Consider the following 14,524-nt stretch of genomic DNA (forward strand, 5'->3'; position numbering starts at 1 on the left):
TCTTTTCACTGGTGCTTTTAAGTGGCTAGAAATAACACTTGCCACACGCTTGTGGAATACTCTAGATGCCAGGGGGTTCATTTCATTCTGTATTTGAATTGAACATGCTGTGGTTGGAATGTGTGTTGATTCTTTTGTTGGTTTAAGCTTTCATTCCATGTTTTATATTAACCTTTCTCATGGAAGGCAATAGAACAATAGTGAGAGGTCTTAGAGAATGAAGCCTGTGGGTAGCTGATGACTTTCTAGGAAGTAGATGAGAAAGTTAAAGTTATAGGTGTTTATTTTGATATATTTTCCTTTTCACATCACTCAAAACTTTAGATACAATATGAAAAACTAAATCTAGCTTATCCTAAAGTCATATGCCTATGGCTGACAAAAGATAATCACTACTTACTGCTCTGGAGATATGTTACATTCTGAAACAAATTTGTTTAGTTAATTACTAAATAAATTTCAGGATAACTTATGATTATGGCTTCTAAAAATTGTGGTAACGATGATGATGTTGGTGATGATGATGGCAGCTGAAATTTTTGACCCCTTACTATATGCTAAGTATGTACTCAAGTTTCTTGTCTACAATTTCAGAATGCAAAATGATCTGAAAATTAAATATTATTTTTGTAACTCATTTTGCAAAACTTATATTGACCTCAACTTATTTACTAGCAGACTTGACCTGAATGATGTGAGGCTAAGTTTTTATTTATATTACTGTGAATATTCATTTGTTTTGCTACAGAAATAGTATGTTTGATTCCAGGTGCTACTTCAGATTCCATTACACAGTTTAAGTTTCTTTTTTTTTTTTAAGATTTTATTTATTTGTCAGAGAGAGTGAATGAGATAGCACAAGCAGAAGGAGCAGCAGAGAGAGAGGGAGAAGCAGGCTCCCTGCTCAGCAGGACCCTGTGATCATGACCTGAGCCGAAGGCAGACGCTTAACTGACTGAGCCACCAGGTGCCCCACACAGTTTAAGTTTCAGGCATCATTTTTTTACATGTCTCAAATCTGAAGAAAATTTGGGGTGGCATATCACAACGCCACCAGAAGATAAAAGATTATATTATTCCTATTATTCCACCCTCAACAGGCCCACAATTTGCAGAAGAAACTGAACCAAAATGTAGTGGATTCTGAATTCAAACCCAGGCATTTCATTCTAGAATCGTGCTATACTGAAAAAGAAGTATTTAAAAGCACTTCACAGACATAAATATTATATATTTATCTAATAAAATTCTAGTTAAGGTGAAAAAATTCAGATTTGAATAGAGTTGGTTACTCCATTAATATTTCTCTGTTCTGTTTCCCATGTTAAATACTGTCATAAACTCTCATAGCCATGATTTATTAGTAGATCCTGCCAATCTTGATATTTATTTATTTATTTATTTGAGAGGGAAAGAGAGAGAGTGCATGCGCACGTACACACCAGTTGGGGGAGGGGCAGAAGAAGAGGAAAGACTCCCCAGCCAACTCCACACTGAGAATGGAACGAGTTGTGGGGCCTTGAGGCAGGGCTCAACTCAGGGTCGACATGGGGCTCAATCTCAAGACCCTGAGGTCATGACCTGAGCTGAAATCAAGAGTCTGCCCCTTAACCAACTGAGCTACCCAAGCACCCCTAGTCTTGATTGTTTTATTTTCAACCTAATAGTCTGTTCTTCTTTGGATTTCTTAAATTTTCAAAAGCTTCTGTGCTTGTTTGTAAAACATGCTATTAGGCCTCAGGAAAAAGTAAATTGAAACTGAAGCAAATGTGCTTTGAGATGCTATCTCTAAATGAAGAAGGGAGCCACCAATCATTTTAGCACAACAGACAGTTTGAACTATAAATAAAATTATCACCTTAGTCACACACTATCAGTTTACTGATGTTGGTGGATGTATAGTTTACATAGTATTCTTGACATATACAACTGGGTAATATAGTCTGATTACTATAGTCAGAGAAGTATAGAGAAAGTAATTCTTAAGTTTACTCATTAGTATGCCTTCTTTGGTCAGCTGAATCTATTAAGTAATAAGCAAAATTTATTGAACTCTGTTGTGTTTCCACTGGTTACTTTTAATACATTTTAAGACTTGGAGTGAATAAACATATTTTCCCAAACTTTCATTGGGAATGTAGTTTCAAGGGTAACTTTTTTTAAAAAAGATTTATTTATTTATTTATTTATTCATGATAGACAGAGAGAGAGAGAGAGACAGAGGCAGAGACACAGGAGGAGGGAGAAGCAGGCTCCATGCTGGGAGCCTGATGCGGGATTCGATCCCGGGACTCCAGGATCGCACTCTGGGCCAAAGGCAGGCGCTAAACTGCCGAGCCACCCAGAGATCCCCAAGGGTAACTTTTAAGATAAGAAATAATTAAATATTTATGATACATATGTTATAAATATATATATGTATAGATCTATGTACCTATATATCATCTATTAGATAGTGAGTGCTTTTCCTTCTTCCTTTTTCTCTTGCTCTTTAAAATTTCCAGTTGATGTTATAGAATCATAGAAAAAAAATCAAATAGACAAAAAAAAAAAACAAAAAACAAAAAAACAAAAAACCCAACCCTTTTCAGGTTAAGAAAATTAAATAATAGACCACATACATGATGCCTGTATATCTTTAGTTATGAATGTTTGCATATTTATTTTGTAATTAATACCTAGAATTAGCTTTCCAATAAATTAACAGTTTTAATTCCTATAATGCTGACTTTATTTGCTCACCAAGTCACTGTTGAGCACCTTCTTCATGCCAGGTGCTGTGCCAAACACTGGCCTTTTAGAAATGAGGTTCCTGTCCTAAGAGAGCATGTCTAAGGGAGGAGATGTGACTGAGATTCATGGAACCTTGGAATAAAGAGGAGAAACATTTAAATATACTGGCATTTCAAGAAATGCTTCCCATAGGAGGCTGTACCAACATTCTGTCTTTGAATGAGATGGGTAAAGAAAGGCAATGCCTTGGAGAAAGGCTTCCATTGTCAAATACTCAACACAGAGGCATGAAATTAGTATGAAATCACCTGGGAATCAGATGTTCTGGGAATAAAAGGTTTGCATGGGAGAATAATGGATGAGGCTTCTAGACTATGAGGGAGGAGTTAGATCCAGAGATCCACTTAAATCCCTCTTTGATAATTTTTTTTCCTCTTTGATAATTAGAATATCTTATTCTCATTCTTTTTAAATAAACTGTATGGCTATGGCTCTTCATTCTGTTTTAATGGAGAAACTGACCTATACTTTTTTGACTTCCAATTAAATACCTAATTTTTCTTCTAACATCTTAGGAAAAGTGGAAACAGGTGAGGATAGTATTGACTATGCAAGAATTGGCAATAAATAGTAGGATCAAGGACAGTAATTGGGTCATATTTCTCTGAGTCAATCTTCTGGGAAGGGTTGAAGTGGCTGCCTACATCAACCCTGTCCCTTGTCATTGGATAAGTGTTCTCTTGGGTCAGCTTCTTCTCACAGGGTGTGGTCTTCCACACCTGGGCCTTTCTTACCCATTGTAGTGTTAAAGTACAAAGGTCTGAGATTCGTGTATGGGCTTCATGGAAAAGGGGCAAAGGAAGCCTTTCAGCGTTTTTTGGTACTGGCCTTAAACTCAGCTCATAACTAGTTCAACCTCAAGTTTCCAGGATTCAGAAGGGAATGTGTAAGGGTTTGAGGTAAAAGCCGTCTGACCTTTTTTTTCCTACACATATCTTTCTAGAAACCTTGTAGGAAAGGATGGCTGACAGGATGAATGTTTGTCATTCTGAGTTCTCTTACTCTTCTTTGATTTGTAGCACATATTCTTAGTGGGAGTGAGATTGTATCCAAGGGGGCAAATATTAATTCTTGGGGGACAAAAGTAATCTTATTCTTCTCATGTATAAAGCACAGATGTATTTACAGTACATTTACTGATATACAGTGTATCTGTGGTATCAAACAATGGGGAAAATTTGATGGAGAAAAATATCTAACAAGGTTCCTCAGGGGGGCAATAAAATAAAAGGAGGTTGAGAGATAGTTCTAAAATGTAATTTCTCTATTTTTTTCTTACTCTCTTTGTTAGGCAGTACATACAAAGATGGGTTAGTGACTCATAATGTCATCATTATACTAGACTGTCTTTTTTTGCTCTGCTATGCTTAGTCCATAGCTTTTATCTTCAAGTTTGCCTTGTGGCTTAAGATGGTTTCTGTAGCTCTGCTCTCATGTGTAATCATCAGGGAGGAAAAAGAGGGAAGGGCAAAAGGTGTACATCAGCTAAATCAGATCTTTTTAAAGGAACTATTTCTTTTTTGTTAAAGATCTATTTATTTATTTTAGACAGATAGAGAGAGAGAGAGAGAGAGAGAGAGAGTGAGCAAGCATAGGTGGGGGAGGGGCAGTGGGAGAGAATCTCAAGCAGACTCCACTGAATATGGAGCCAGATGTGGGGCCCGATCCCACAACCCATGAGATCATGGCCTGAGCCGAATCCAAAACTCAATTGCTTAACCAACTGAGTGACCTAGGTGCCCTGATAAAGTTGATGTTACTGGGACACCTGGGTGGCTCAGCGGTTGAGTGTCTGCCTTCAGCTCAGGGCGTGATCCTTGAGTCCTGGGATATAGAGTCCCACATCGGGCTCCCCACAGGGAGCCTGCTTTTCCCTCTGCCTATGTCTCTCCCTCTCTCTCTCTCTGTGTCTCTCATGAATGAATAAATAAAATCTTAAAAACAGAAAAGTTGATGTTACTTAGTAACCTTTACATTTTACTGATTATATCTTAGCTATGTGGATGTCCCATTTGCAAATGAGTCAGGAAAACATAGATTTATATATGTCTATTTATCTATTAAAATTGGGCCCATTGCCATTCTTAACAAAATTGAGATTCTGTTAATGAGAAGCAGAAATGGATATCAGGCAGGCAACTAGTAGTATCTTTAGATGTACCTTCTATCATCCATTTCTGTGGCAGCTACCCAGGGCAAGGTATAGTTTGGGATTTGGAATACAGCAAGAGTTATGTGCCACTCCTGTATGCTGGGACTCATTAATATGCTGCTTTAAAATTTTGAACAAACTGGCTTTGTGAATAAGCAAATAAAATGGATTAAATATGAAGGCTTTAGGTTCCTGAGAGTTTCCTGGTGGAGAGAACACATGGTATTTGAAACTAAAGCTGGCTTCTTCATTCAGTTTACAGATCTTGGACTCAGGCATTTTGCATTTTGAATGTTGCAGTGGAAACCATTAGTTATTGATTAGTTAGATTTCATGAAAACATTTTGCTTAGAAATTTCAAGTTTTGTGAATGAAAGTTAAATTTGTTTTGAAATTTCTTAGATGTTGGTAAAAAAATAAAAACAGTGTTTCCTGCAAAAGGATTTGTAGCTATATTTTTCAAACAAAATGATGGTGGTATTTATCGAATACCTAAAATTATAGAGTAACTGATAACAGAAGCATGTGATCTTTTGCAAATCTGTAAATGCTAATATTCTTACTATGCCAAGAATTTAGGGAATAAAAGAAAACTTCGTTGGAAAATATCCAATTAAGTCTGTGGATTTTGGCATAATTACTTCTTTCAACAATTAAAGTGGCATTGTAATGGTTGGCAAAACTCCAGGATAAGGCACAGAAGTACAAAGGCATTTTAACAGCACCATTGTGTTTAGCATGTGGACTACATGACCTCAGTGCTTCTTGGGGCAGGAGGTGGACAATATTTGGCAAGGATCTTTCTGTTTCTTTGTCTTTCTCTGTCTTGCCTTCTTTACCTCTCTTCTTTCCTTTCTTTTTCTCTCTCTTAGGTTGGGTTATCATTTTAAAGGACTGTGAGGAAGTAATCCTGCAGGAATTATTTTGGAGCACATAAAATTATACTTTGAAGATAATTTTTTAGGAGGGCCTTTTCTCTTTTTAAGGAATAATTTAAAAATATATATTGGCTCTGGGAGTTTTAAAAAAATTGTTTCCTTCAAATTCTATTCTGTGTCTTTAGATAACCAATAGTATTGGCCCAACTGATATTTTGTATTTTTTGCTTTGGTGTAGACTGTTGGATCTTAAACATTCATAATAAAATGTTAACTTAAATGACTTCAAGAAATTATTGGTAGATTGAAAGTCATCTTGCCTATTCTTTTGGTACATGTAAAATGCTATTTATCTATCTACCAGTTGGGGAATTAGATAGGATAATGTTTTCCCTCCATGATATGAATATATGGGGCTACTGGAAATCTTCCTGACAGAGTAGGTAGAAAGTGTTAGAAATATTTAGTACATGGACACTAAGGGGGTACTGGGGGGAGCATAGGGGTGAGGACACAAACTATAAATAAATCAGTGTAACGAGTGTATTGAGAGCTTAGAGGCATGCATGGGGGAGTTCAAGGAGGGCTTCTCAGAGAAGGTGATGTAGAGGTGAGTGTTGAATCAAGCAGAAGTTGGCTAGAGGGAGATGTGAGGAGAGGGCATCCCAGGAGGGGAACATGGAATGTGCCAAGGCACTGAGCCTGAAAGTGCACATGGAGACTTTCACGAAAGACTGACTTTTTATCTGCTTTGTTTTTGACTTGGATTTCATGCTAAAGACAATGGAGAGTCACTGAGTGATTTAGAGTCTGGAAATGATGTGATGGGACTTATGTCACTGCTGAGGTTACAGTAGAGTATGCTCAATTTGGATGCAGGGAAATTAGTTGGGAGATTATTGCAGTGGTCTCTATGAGTGTTGTTGGTGCCTGGGTGGTGATTGAAATAGAGAAGAGAGCTATTTGCACTTAAGAGATATTAAGAAGGTGGAATCAGCAGGACTTGGTGATCAATTGTGAGAATGAAGACAGAAGAAAATGGGCAATGGATGATTCCCAGGTACTTGGTTTGGCTGACATGTATGGATGCTGCTGATGTGTATTATTATTGGGAATGAAGGAGGAAAAACATGTTGGGTGGATGATAATGAGTTGAATTGTAGAGCTTGAGTATGAGACATCTGGGTGGAGAAGACTAAGAGGCTAGTGTGCCTTTGGGGATGCCTCTGGCTTATAGTATTTGGCTTACCTCTTTGGAGACCTCTTCTCAATCTTTCAATTAGTTCCATTTCTTTCAGTGTTCATTAAATATTGATATTTTCCGGAATCCATATTCATTACTCTATTCCACTCCATTCCTACTCATCTATTCTTTTGGATTTAGCTGCCTATTACATGAATTTCTGTCAGATTATTATCTCCAGACAGGACTTTTATCCTGAGTTCTAAATGGTCAGTCTAACTGTGTACTTGTCTCCATTTGGATATTCTTCAGATATCTATCAATATATCCAAATATTTTCCCTTATCTTCTTCCCCCTTTCCTTTACAATGTAGCATAGTCTAACGGTCACATTAGCATAGAAACTAGAGTTAGGCTGTCTAGGTTTGAGTCCTCTAAGATCTGTCAGTAGCTTTGTGACTCTGAGAAAATTATGTGATCTTTCTGTATCTCAGCTTCCTCATCTGTGAATTGAGAATAACAACAGCACCTACCCGAGGATCAAATAAGAATAGTGCCTGACACATGATAAACACATATAAATAACAGCTATAACTGAATCTTCCTGTATTGCCTGTTCTGGTTAATGATACCACTATTCAGCCAGCTAACCAATCCAGAACTGTGAGATTTATCCTGACTTCCTCTGTATCACTTCATTCCACATCAGAATGATCATTTTGTCCTGTCAAAAGTCTCCACTCTCTTATGTCTTTTTCCATCTCTACCAATACTGCTCTGAACTTAATCTTTATTATCTTCTTCCTCAGTGACCCAGACTGGCTAGTAACTAGTCTCCCTGTCTTGTCTTTCTTTTTTTCAACATTCTCTGTGCACTCCCCCAGTGATTTTTCTGAAATGCAAATATGAATACTTAAAACTCTTTAGTGCCTTTTGGTTCTTACAGGAAGAAAAAAAATACAAGTGAATGCCTCTGAGGTCTGGTCCTGCCTTCTTCTTCAGACCCTTCTACCTCATTTTGACCTTTCTTTAATATTTAGTTCCGTTATATTCTGTGTTACTATGGTCTTCCATGTCTTTGTATATCCTGATCCCTTTCGGAGTGCTTCCTACCTCATGTCTCTCTGAAATAGTTTCTGGCTGTTTCCCCAAGCAGAATAGATCATTATTCCTGATCTATGTCAATATTACACCTTGTGCGGAACTTAACCATATGCCAGTTATGTTTGTCATTTGCATGCCATTCTCTTCTAAGACTAAGCTTATCTTTGAATCATTTACAGGAATTAACTTCTTGAAGAGTGTAAGTTATGCCTCTTGTCTCCAGTCAAGGGCAGATGTTAAGCATTTATTTATTGAACAGATCATCTGGTTAATGATCATTTACATCTAAAAGATAAAATATCTCTGTACTTACCTTATTTGTTGCTAAGGGAAAAATTTCTTATAGCTTAGTTGATACAGCAAGTGTGTTCTCCTTTTTTTAGGCATCTAAAGGTCAGTCATTTCCTAGGAGACCAATAATAATGTTTCTTGTTAACTAAGTTTCTGGAAGAGCCAATAAGAAATATTATCAAGATGGTTCTTAGACCATAGGATGGGAATTGTTCTCTACTTTTTGTGCAGAAGTCAGGAAACCAAGAAAGAGCATTGACTTATTGCCTGAAGACCAGCTGTTAGAACTGTGCAGATTAATGATTCATTGAGGTGGGTGGAGAAAGAAGAAGGCATTTGAGTTGTAGCTGCTATGTAGCATTGAGAGGGAAGTACTCCTCCTGCCTTAAAATCTGTACACTACGACCATAAATGCATCAATAAGATACTCCGGCAATAGAATGAAGTTAATTAAATGATGCTGAGTCTTCAGATTACTCTTCTTATTTTTTACCTTGAAAGTTCATGCAAATGAGAAAAAAATGGAGAAAAATGGCATGCAAATTTTATATCTTTATATACATGACCATAAACAGAAATGTGTCGTTTAAATCCACAGTAATACTAAAGGCACAGTCATTTTTTCCTGCATTAATTTAGCAAGGTAGTTTTCCTATAAGATGTACATATGGGAGAACCAACCACCTATTGCATAAAAAATAACAAAATTCAAATGGATGGTTGCATGCAGTGTCTGATGAATTTTTCATGATTATTTGTATCAGGGCTTTGGCTCACTGTTAGAGGCCAATATAAGGAACTGAGCTTTTCCCAACAAATGCAGCTGGTCAACACCAAGGGGACAGTTCAGGTGGGGTCTGTGGCTCCTCATCTTTAAATTCCATTCACAAATGTTGAAATATTGTGTGTAGAGGCATTTTATTTTTATTTATTTTTGAGATGAGAGAATACTATAATATCAGGGAAAACATGTTGTGGCTCTATTATAGCAATAGTAATAGTAATACTTTTTTCTATGGTGGTTGGGTTTTTAAAAAGTTGCCATATATTGCATTTCATTTGATCCATAGGGTTGTCTCAGTATAGTAGCAAAAGAAACTAAGATTTAGAGAGAATTTTATTCAGTCAGTGATGGAGTTGGGGCTCAAAGCAAGCCTCTCTGGGTTTTATCTGAGGGCTCACCTCTTAGTTTGCACAGCAGCGGTATGCTGGGCATATGGTTTTCATGTTGCTGGATCATCAGAATAAGATGAATCTTCAGGATGCTGGGTTAGTCACTGGCTCTTCAGAAGAGAGAAGTTTCTCTCTAGTGCCTTGTTGTACATGGATATTCCTGTGAAGTCAGGAGAGACTTCTAAATAGCAGGATTTGATTACCAGATTTTTTGATTTTTGGTAAGAATATATGTGTTAGAAGTAGGACTGGTGATAGCCATAGAGGGGGCCAGTAAGTATGAGTTAGTAAGAAGGGAGTTGCATACCTGAATCCATTTATTACTTTTAACATAAAGGTCTGTTTGCTTAATAAAAAAGTGTTAGATGCATCTGTGGGCTTACTTTTTAGCCGAACGCATGATAATTATTTGTTATTTAAAATGATACATTATGTTTTGCTTTAATAATATTCAAAGGGGTTGTTACTAAATCTACATTATAAATATATAGTATTAAACATCAGTTGAAACAGAAACCAGCACTAAGGTATTAAATAACTAAACCTTTCTTCCTTCTTCCTTCTCCCGCTTCACCTCTTTTTATTTTTTAAGAAAATATTTTATTGATTTCATGAAATGGCATTATTCAGGCATTTAAAATGTATTTCTCTTTGGCATCGATCTCTACATCCTAAAATCTCAAAGTCCTAGTAGCTCAAACAGATTCCCTCCCCTTGTTTGCTGTGGAGTTTTGTTCTGTTTTCCCTTTATCTATATTGATTCTCAAGTTAACTTGCTCCTTTTTGGTTTAGACACAGTAGATGCTCTTCTTGTTCTGACTAGTTTTAATGATTACTGAAACCATTAAAATGAACAAATATTCTGATATAGTTCCTGAAGAGTATTAAAAGAGTTTTTAATTATATGCATTTAGATGTTTACAAAGGAGAGTATCTCTCTTTTCTGAATTCCAGTGTAGTTTATGTATCCCCTTCTTTAATGGTCTCCTCTGTGCCTGTCTTTATCTTCCTATTAGATTTCAAACTTCTGGTGTCTAATGAGTGCCAGGTGATGCCCACAGCATCACCCTAGCACTTCTTAGTTGCTCAGTGAATTTTTTTTTGATGAATAAATAATATTATTTATTTCAGATGGGATTTTTTGGAACAATACAAGTCTATAATTTCACCATTATTTATTTGAGTCACTGACATTTCAAATGAAACTTAGTCCTTGGAATCAAGCAGTAAAGCTTTAATTTAGTTAAGAGGCTGTTCAGTATTATTTCCTCTATTAAAATTTACTCTAGCACTTGCAAAATAAATTGTTTGTAGTAGGGGAAATTTTGTTTAATTTTTTCTCTGCAACTGTATTCTAAAGGATCAGTGGAGCTAAAGGCTTGGGTTCTGCAGCATTCTCACTGTACTTTTATCATTTGTATAGGATATTTTCATTGAAATTTCATTGTGTTGAAGCTCTACCAAATTTTCTACAAAACTCATAGTATGACCCAGGCCATTATCACCCACTGAATTGTTGAGTAATGTATCCTGACTTGAAGTCAATGTTTCTCAAACCATGGTGAGCATCAGAATCCCTTGGAGCTTGTTAAGAGTACCGATACTACACCCCTTCCCCTGGGCATGCCGAATCTGTAGGTTTAGGATGAATCCCAGGCATCTGTGGTTATAACACTTTATGGTGGTCCTGGAACCATTTTTGAGAAACATTGCCATTGAGTCCAATTTATTTGTTATTTTTAAAATGATGAATCTTTCAAAATTGTAAGGCATTCCAAATGCATTTAAAAGTTGTGTTATAGGTATGTTAATGAATGCACAATCAGTATTGATTTATGTGGCATTGTAGATATAATAATAAAATACTTTCTTAGCTGCAGTTTTATTGGTCTAGTGTATATTAATATGCATTTAAAACACAATCTTTATTAGTTTTAAAAACTCTTTTTTAAGAATAAACTCCCGCTTATCAGGAATGAAAACAAAATTCAAACTTCAGTGTTTGCTGTTAATTTCTACATATACAACATTTATCTAATTAATCCTACATTTTATGTATGACTTTTAATTGGGAAAACAATTTCAGGATATTTAGAAGGCACAATCTAATATGCCTTTAATACCTCTAATAATGGTTTATGTTGACCTTGAAGCTAGACTGAGTACTGAATTTTTTAGTTACAAAAAGTTTAAGGATTAATTTCTGTATCACATGTTTTTATAAATGCTGATTCTCTGAAAATACAGGTGAAGTGAAAATATAATATAATTTAAATGCAAGCTTTTATTAATTCCAGCTAAATGAATGAGTGATGTATTCTGGTGAGGTCATTGTGATAATACACATGGATTAATATTCAATATAAGGAGCCTCCTTCCCCCCCATTTTTATTTTACAAAGCTTCTTTTATAAGATGGATCAGCATTCTTTAGACATGTTATGCACTAAAAGGTTGGGAATTTAGGAGAATTATATTGGAACTTGACTTATAAATTTATAATCAGAATCACATAAAATGCCTTAATCTGTTCTTTCTTTCTTTTTTCTTTTTCTTTTTCTTTTTCTTTTCTTTTCTTTTTTTTTTTTTTGTAGGGACTTTCTCCCTCGTGGGTCGGGCATCGTAACCAGACGGCCTCTTGTGCTGCAGCTTGTTACTTCCAAAGCAGGTAATAAATGAGGATGTTTGCCACATGAGTAAGCACTTTCCCATGGTACCTGTTGCCTCCATTCCTGGGTGTTGGGTTGTAGCAAGTTTTTGTGATGTCTCTACTCTGGGTAGCAGCCTGTATTTCTCTTCAAATGCTCTTTTCTTCATTATCATTTTAATTCCTTTGATTACAGTAAAGGGAAAATCTATTTGCATATAGATTTTTAAACACCTACAATTTTTTATTCTAAGAAAATAGTATTGTCTCATTGTAATCCATCTATATAATTTTACAATACAGCTTAACTACTAATACCCTTCCAGTTTGCTTCCTTCTTGTATGTGTATGTGTGTTTGGGAATATATTTTTAAGTAATAAGTCAATATCCATCTAATATCTGTATGCAGATGTACAATGTATGTGTGCCTATATCTACATCTAATGTGCTATGCTTGCCCCTCTCTTTAACACCATAATTTGATAGGCAAATAAGCTTGGTTTTCATTCTAAGTTCTTAGTAACTAGTGATGTTAGATTTTTTGTGTGCTTATTTGATGTTTATATTTTTTAATGAATTGGCTATTTTTATCTTTCCCTATTTCTTTTTGAAGAAATTTTTATATTTTTATAAAAATTTTTATATTTTTATTATTTTTATATTTTATAATTTTTTATATGGTGTAAGGAAGGGTCCAACTTTTTTTTTTACATATGAATATCCAGTTTGTTGCCCATGATTTGTATGGTTTTGGTACCCTTGTCAAAATCAGTTGGTCATAAATATATGTGTTTATTCTATTCAACTGACCTATGTGTCTATATTTGTGTCAGTATTGTATTGTTTTAATTACCCTTGCTTTGTAGTAAGTTTTGAAATTGGGAAATGTGAGTCCTATTTTGTATTTTTCAAAATCATTTTGGCTATCCTGAGTCCCTTGAAATTCTTTTTTTTTTAAAATTTTTTTTTTTTTTAAATTTTATTTATTTATGATAGTCATACAGAGAGAAAGAGAGAGGCAGAGACACAGGCAGAGGGAGAAGCAGGCTCCATGCGCTGGGAGCCTGATGTGGGATTCGATCCCGGGTCTCCAGGATCGCGCCCTGGGCCAAAGGCAGGCGCCAAACCGCTGCGCCACCCAGGGATCCCGTCCCTTGAAATTCTGTATGCATCTTAAAATCACCTTGTTTTAGCCTAGCAATGCAAGGTTGGTTTGACACCTAAAAATGAATTAATGTAATGTATTATATCAATACAATTAAAAAGAAATCACATGATCATCTCAACAGACTCAGAAAAAGCATTTGAAAAAAAAAAAATACAATATCCTACCATTACAAAAACACTCAATGAAACAGGAATAGAAGGGAATTTTCTCAACCTGATAAAGGGCACAGACCAAAACCCACAGCTACCTTCTTCATACTTCATGGTGAAAGACTGCATGCTTCCTTTTAAGATCAGGAACAAGACAAGATGTCTACTCTTGCCTCTTCGGTTCAATATTGAGCTAGAGGTTCTAGGTAGGGCAGTTGGGCAAGAGAAAGAAATAAAAGGTATCCATATTGGAAAGGAAGGGGTAAAATAATCTCTATTTATTTTATTTATTTATCTTAAAGATGTTATTTATTTATTATGAGAGACACAGAGATAGAGGCAGAGACATAGGCTAAGGGAGAAGCAGGCTCCCTGTGGGGAGCCCAATGTGGGACTCAATCCCAGGACCCCAGGATCATGACCTGAGTCAAAGGCAGATGCTCAACCACTGAGCCACCACCCAGGTGCCCCAAATAATCTCTATTTATAGATGATATTATAAAGTAAGTAGAAATTCCTAAGGAATCCACCAAAAAACCATTATAATAAATGAGTTCAGCAAGGTTGCAGAATACAAGATCAATATACAGAAATCAATTGTATTTTATATACTAGCCACACACAATAAAAAAATGAAATTAAAATGATTTAATTTATAATAGCATAAAAAATAAGATACTAATTAGGAATAAATTTAACAAACGAAGTGTGAAACTTGTACTCTCAAAACTATGAAACATTGTTGAAAGAAATGAAATAATATCTAAATAATTGGAAAAATATCTTATGATTTATATTCTGTTTATAAAAGTTTTGATGAATTGAAATTTTACCCTTTATGGTTGGGAAATCTGTACATGTATCTTTAACAAAAAGTAAATACTTAGCCCATTTTTCTCTCTTTTCATATTTAAATTTTTTTAACATTTAGTTCTTTATTTGAAATTTATTTTTATGTATGCTGATATTTTTATGTATTTTTATTT

The 14,524-nt window shown here is 35.4% G+C and overlaps 1 protein-coding gene across 17 annotated transcripts in view; it reads left to right on the plus strand.

Moving 5' to 3' along the window:
* DNM3 (dynamin 3) overlaps nucleotides 1-14,524 on the plus strand; it is a 563,024-nt gene that overhangs the window by 92,252 nt on the left and 456,248 nt on the right. For 14 of the 17 annotated variants that reach the window (XM_072733034.1, XM_072733032.1, XM_072733026.1 and 11 more), the window contains exon 2: nucleotides 12,168-12,241. The exons of the other annotated variants lie outside the window; for them this stretch is intronic. Coding sequence is in view for 8 of the 14 variants with exons in the window: in XM_072733024.1 (XP_072589125.1) it covers nucleotides 12,168-12,241 (74 nt within the window). In the remaining 6 variants the exon portion in view is untranslated. The remainder of the gene's footprint in view (nucleotides 1-12,167; nucleotides 12,242-14,524) is intronic. 17 annotated transcript variants of the gene reach the window in all.

Source organism: Vulpes vulpes, chromosome 13 (genome assembly GCF_048418805.1).
Source record: "Vulpes vulpes isolate BD-2025 chromosome 13, VulVul3, whole genome shotgun sequence".
NCBI lineage: Eukaryota > Metazoa > Chordata > Mammalia > Carnivora > Canidae > Vulpes > Vulpes vulpes.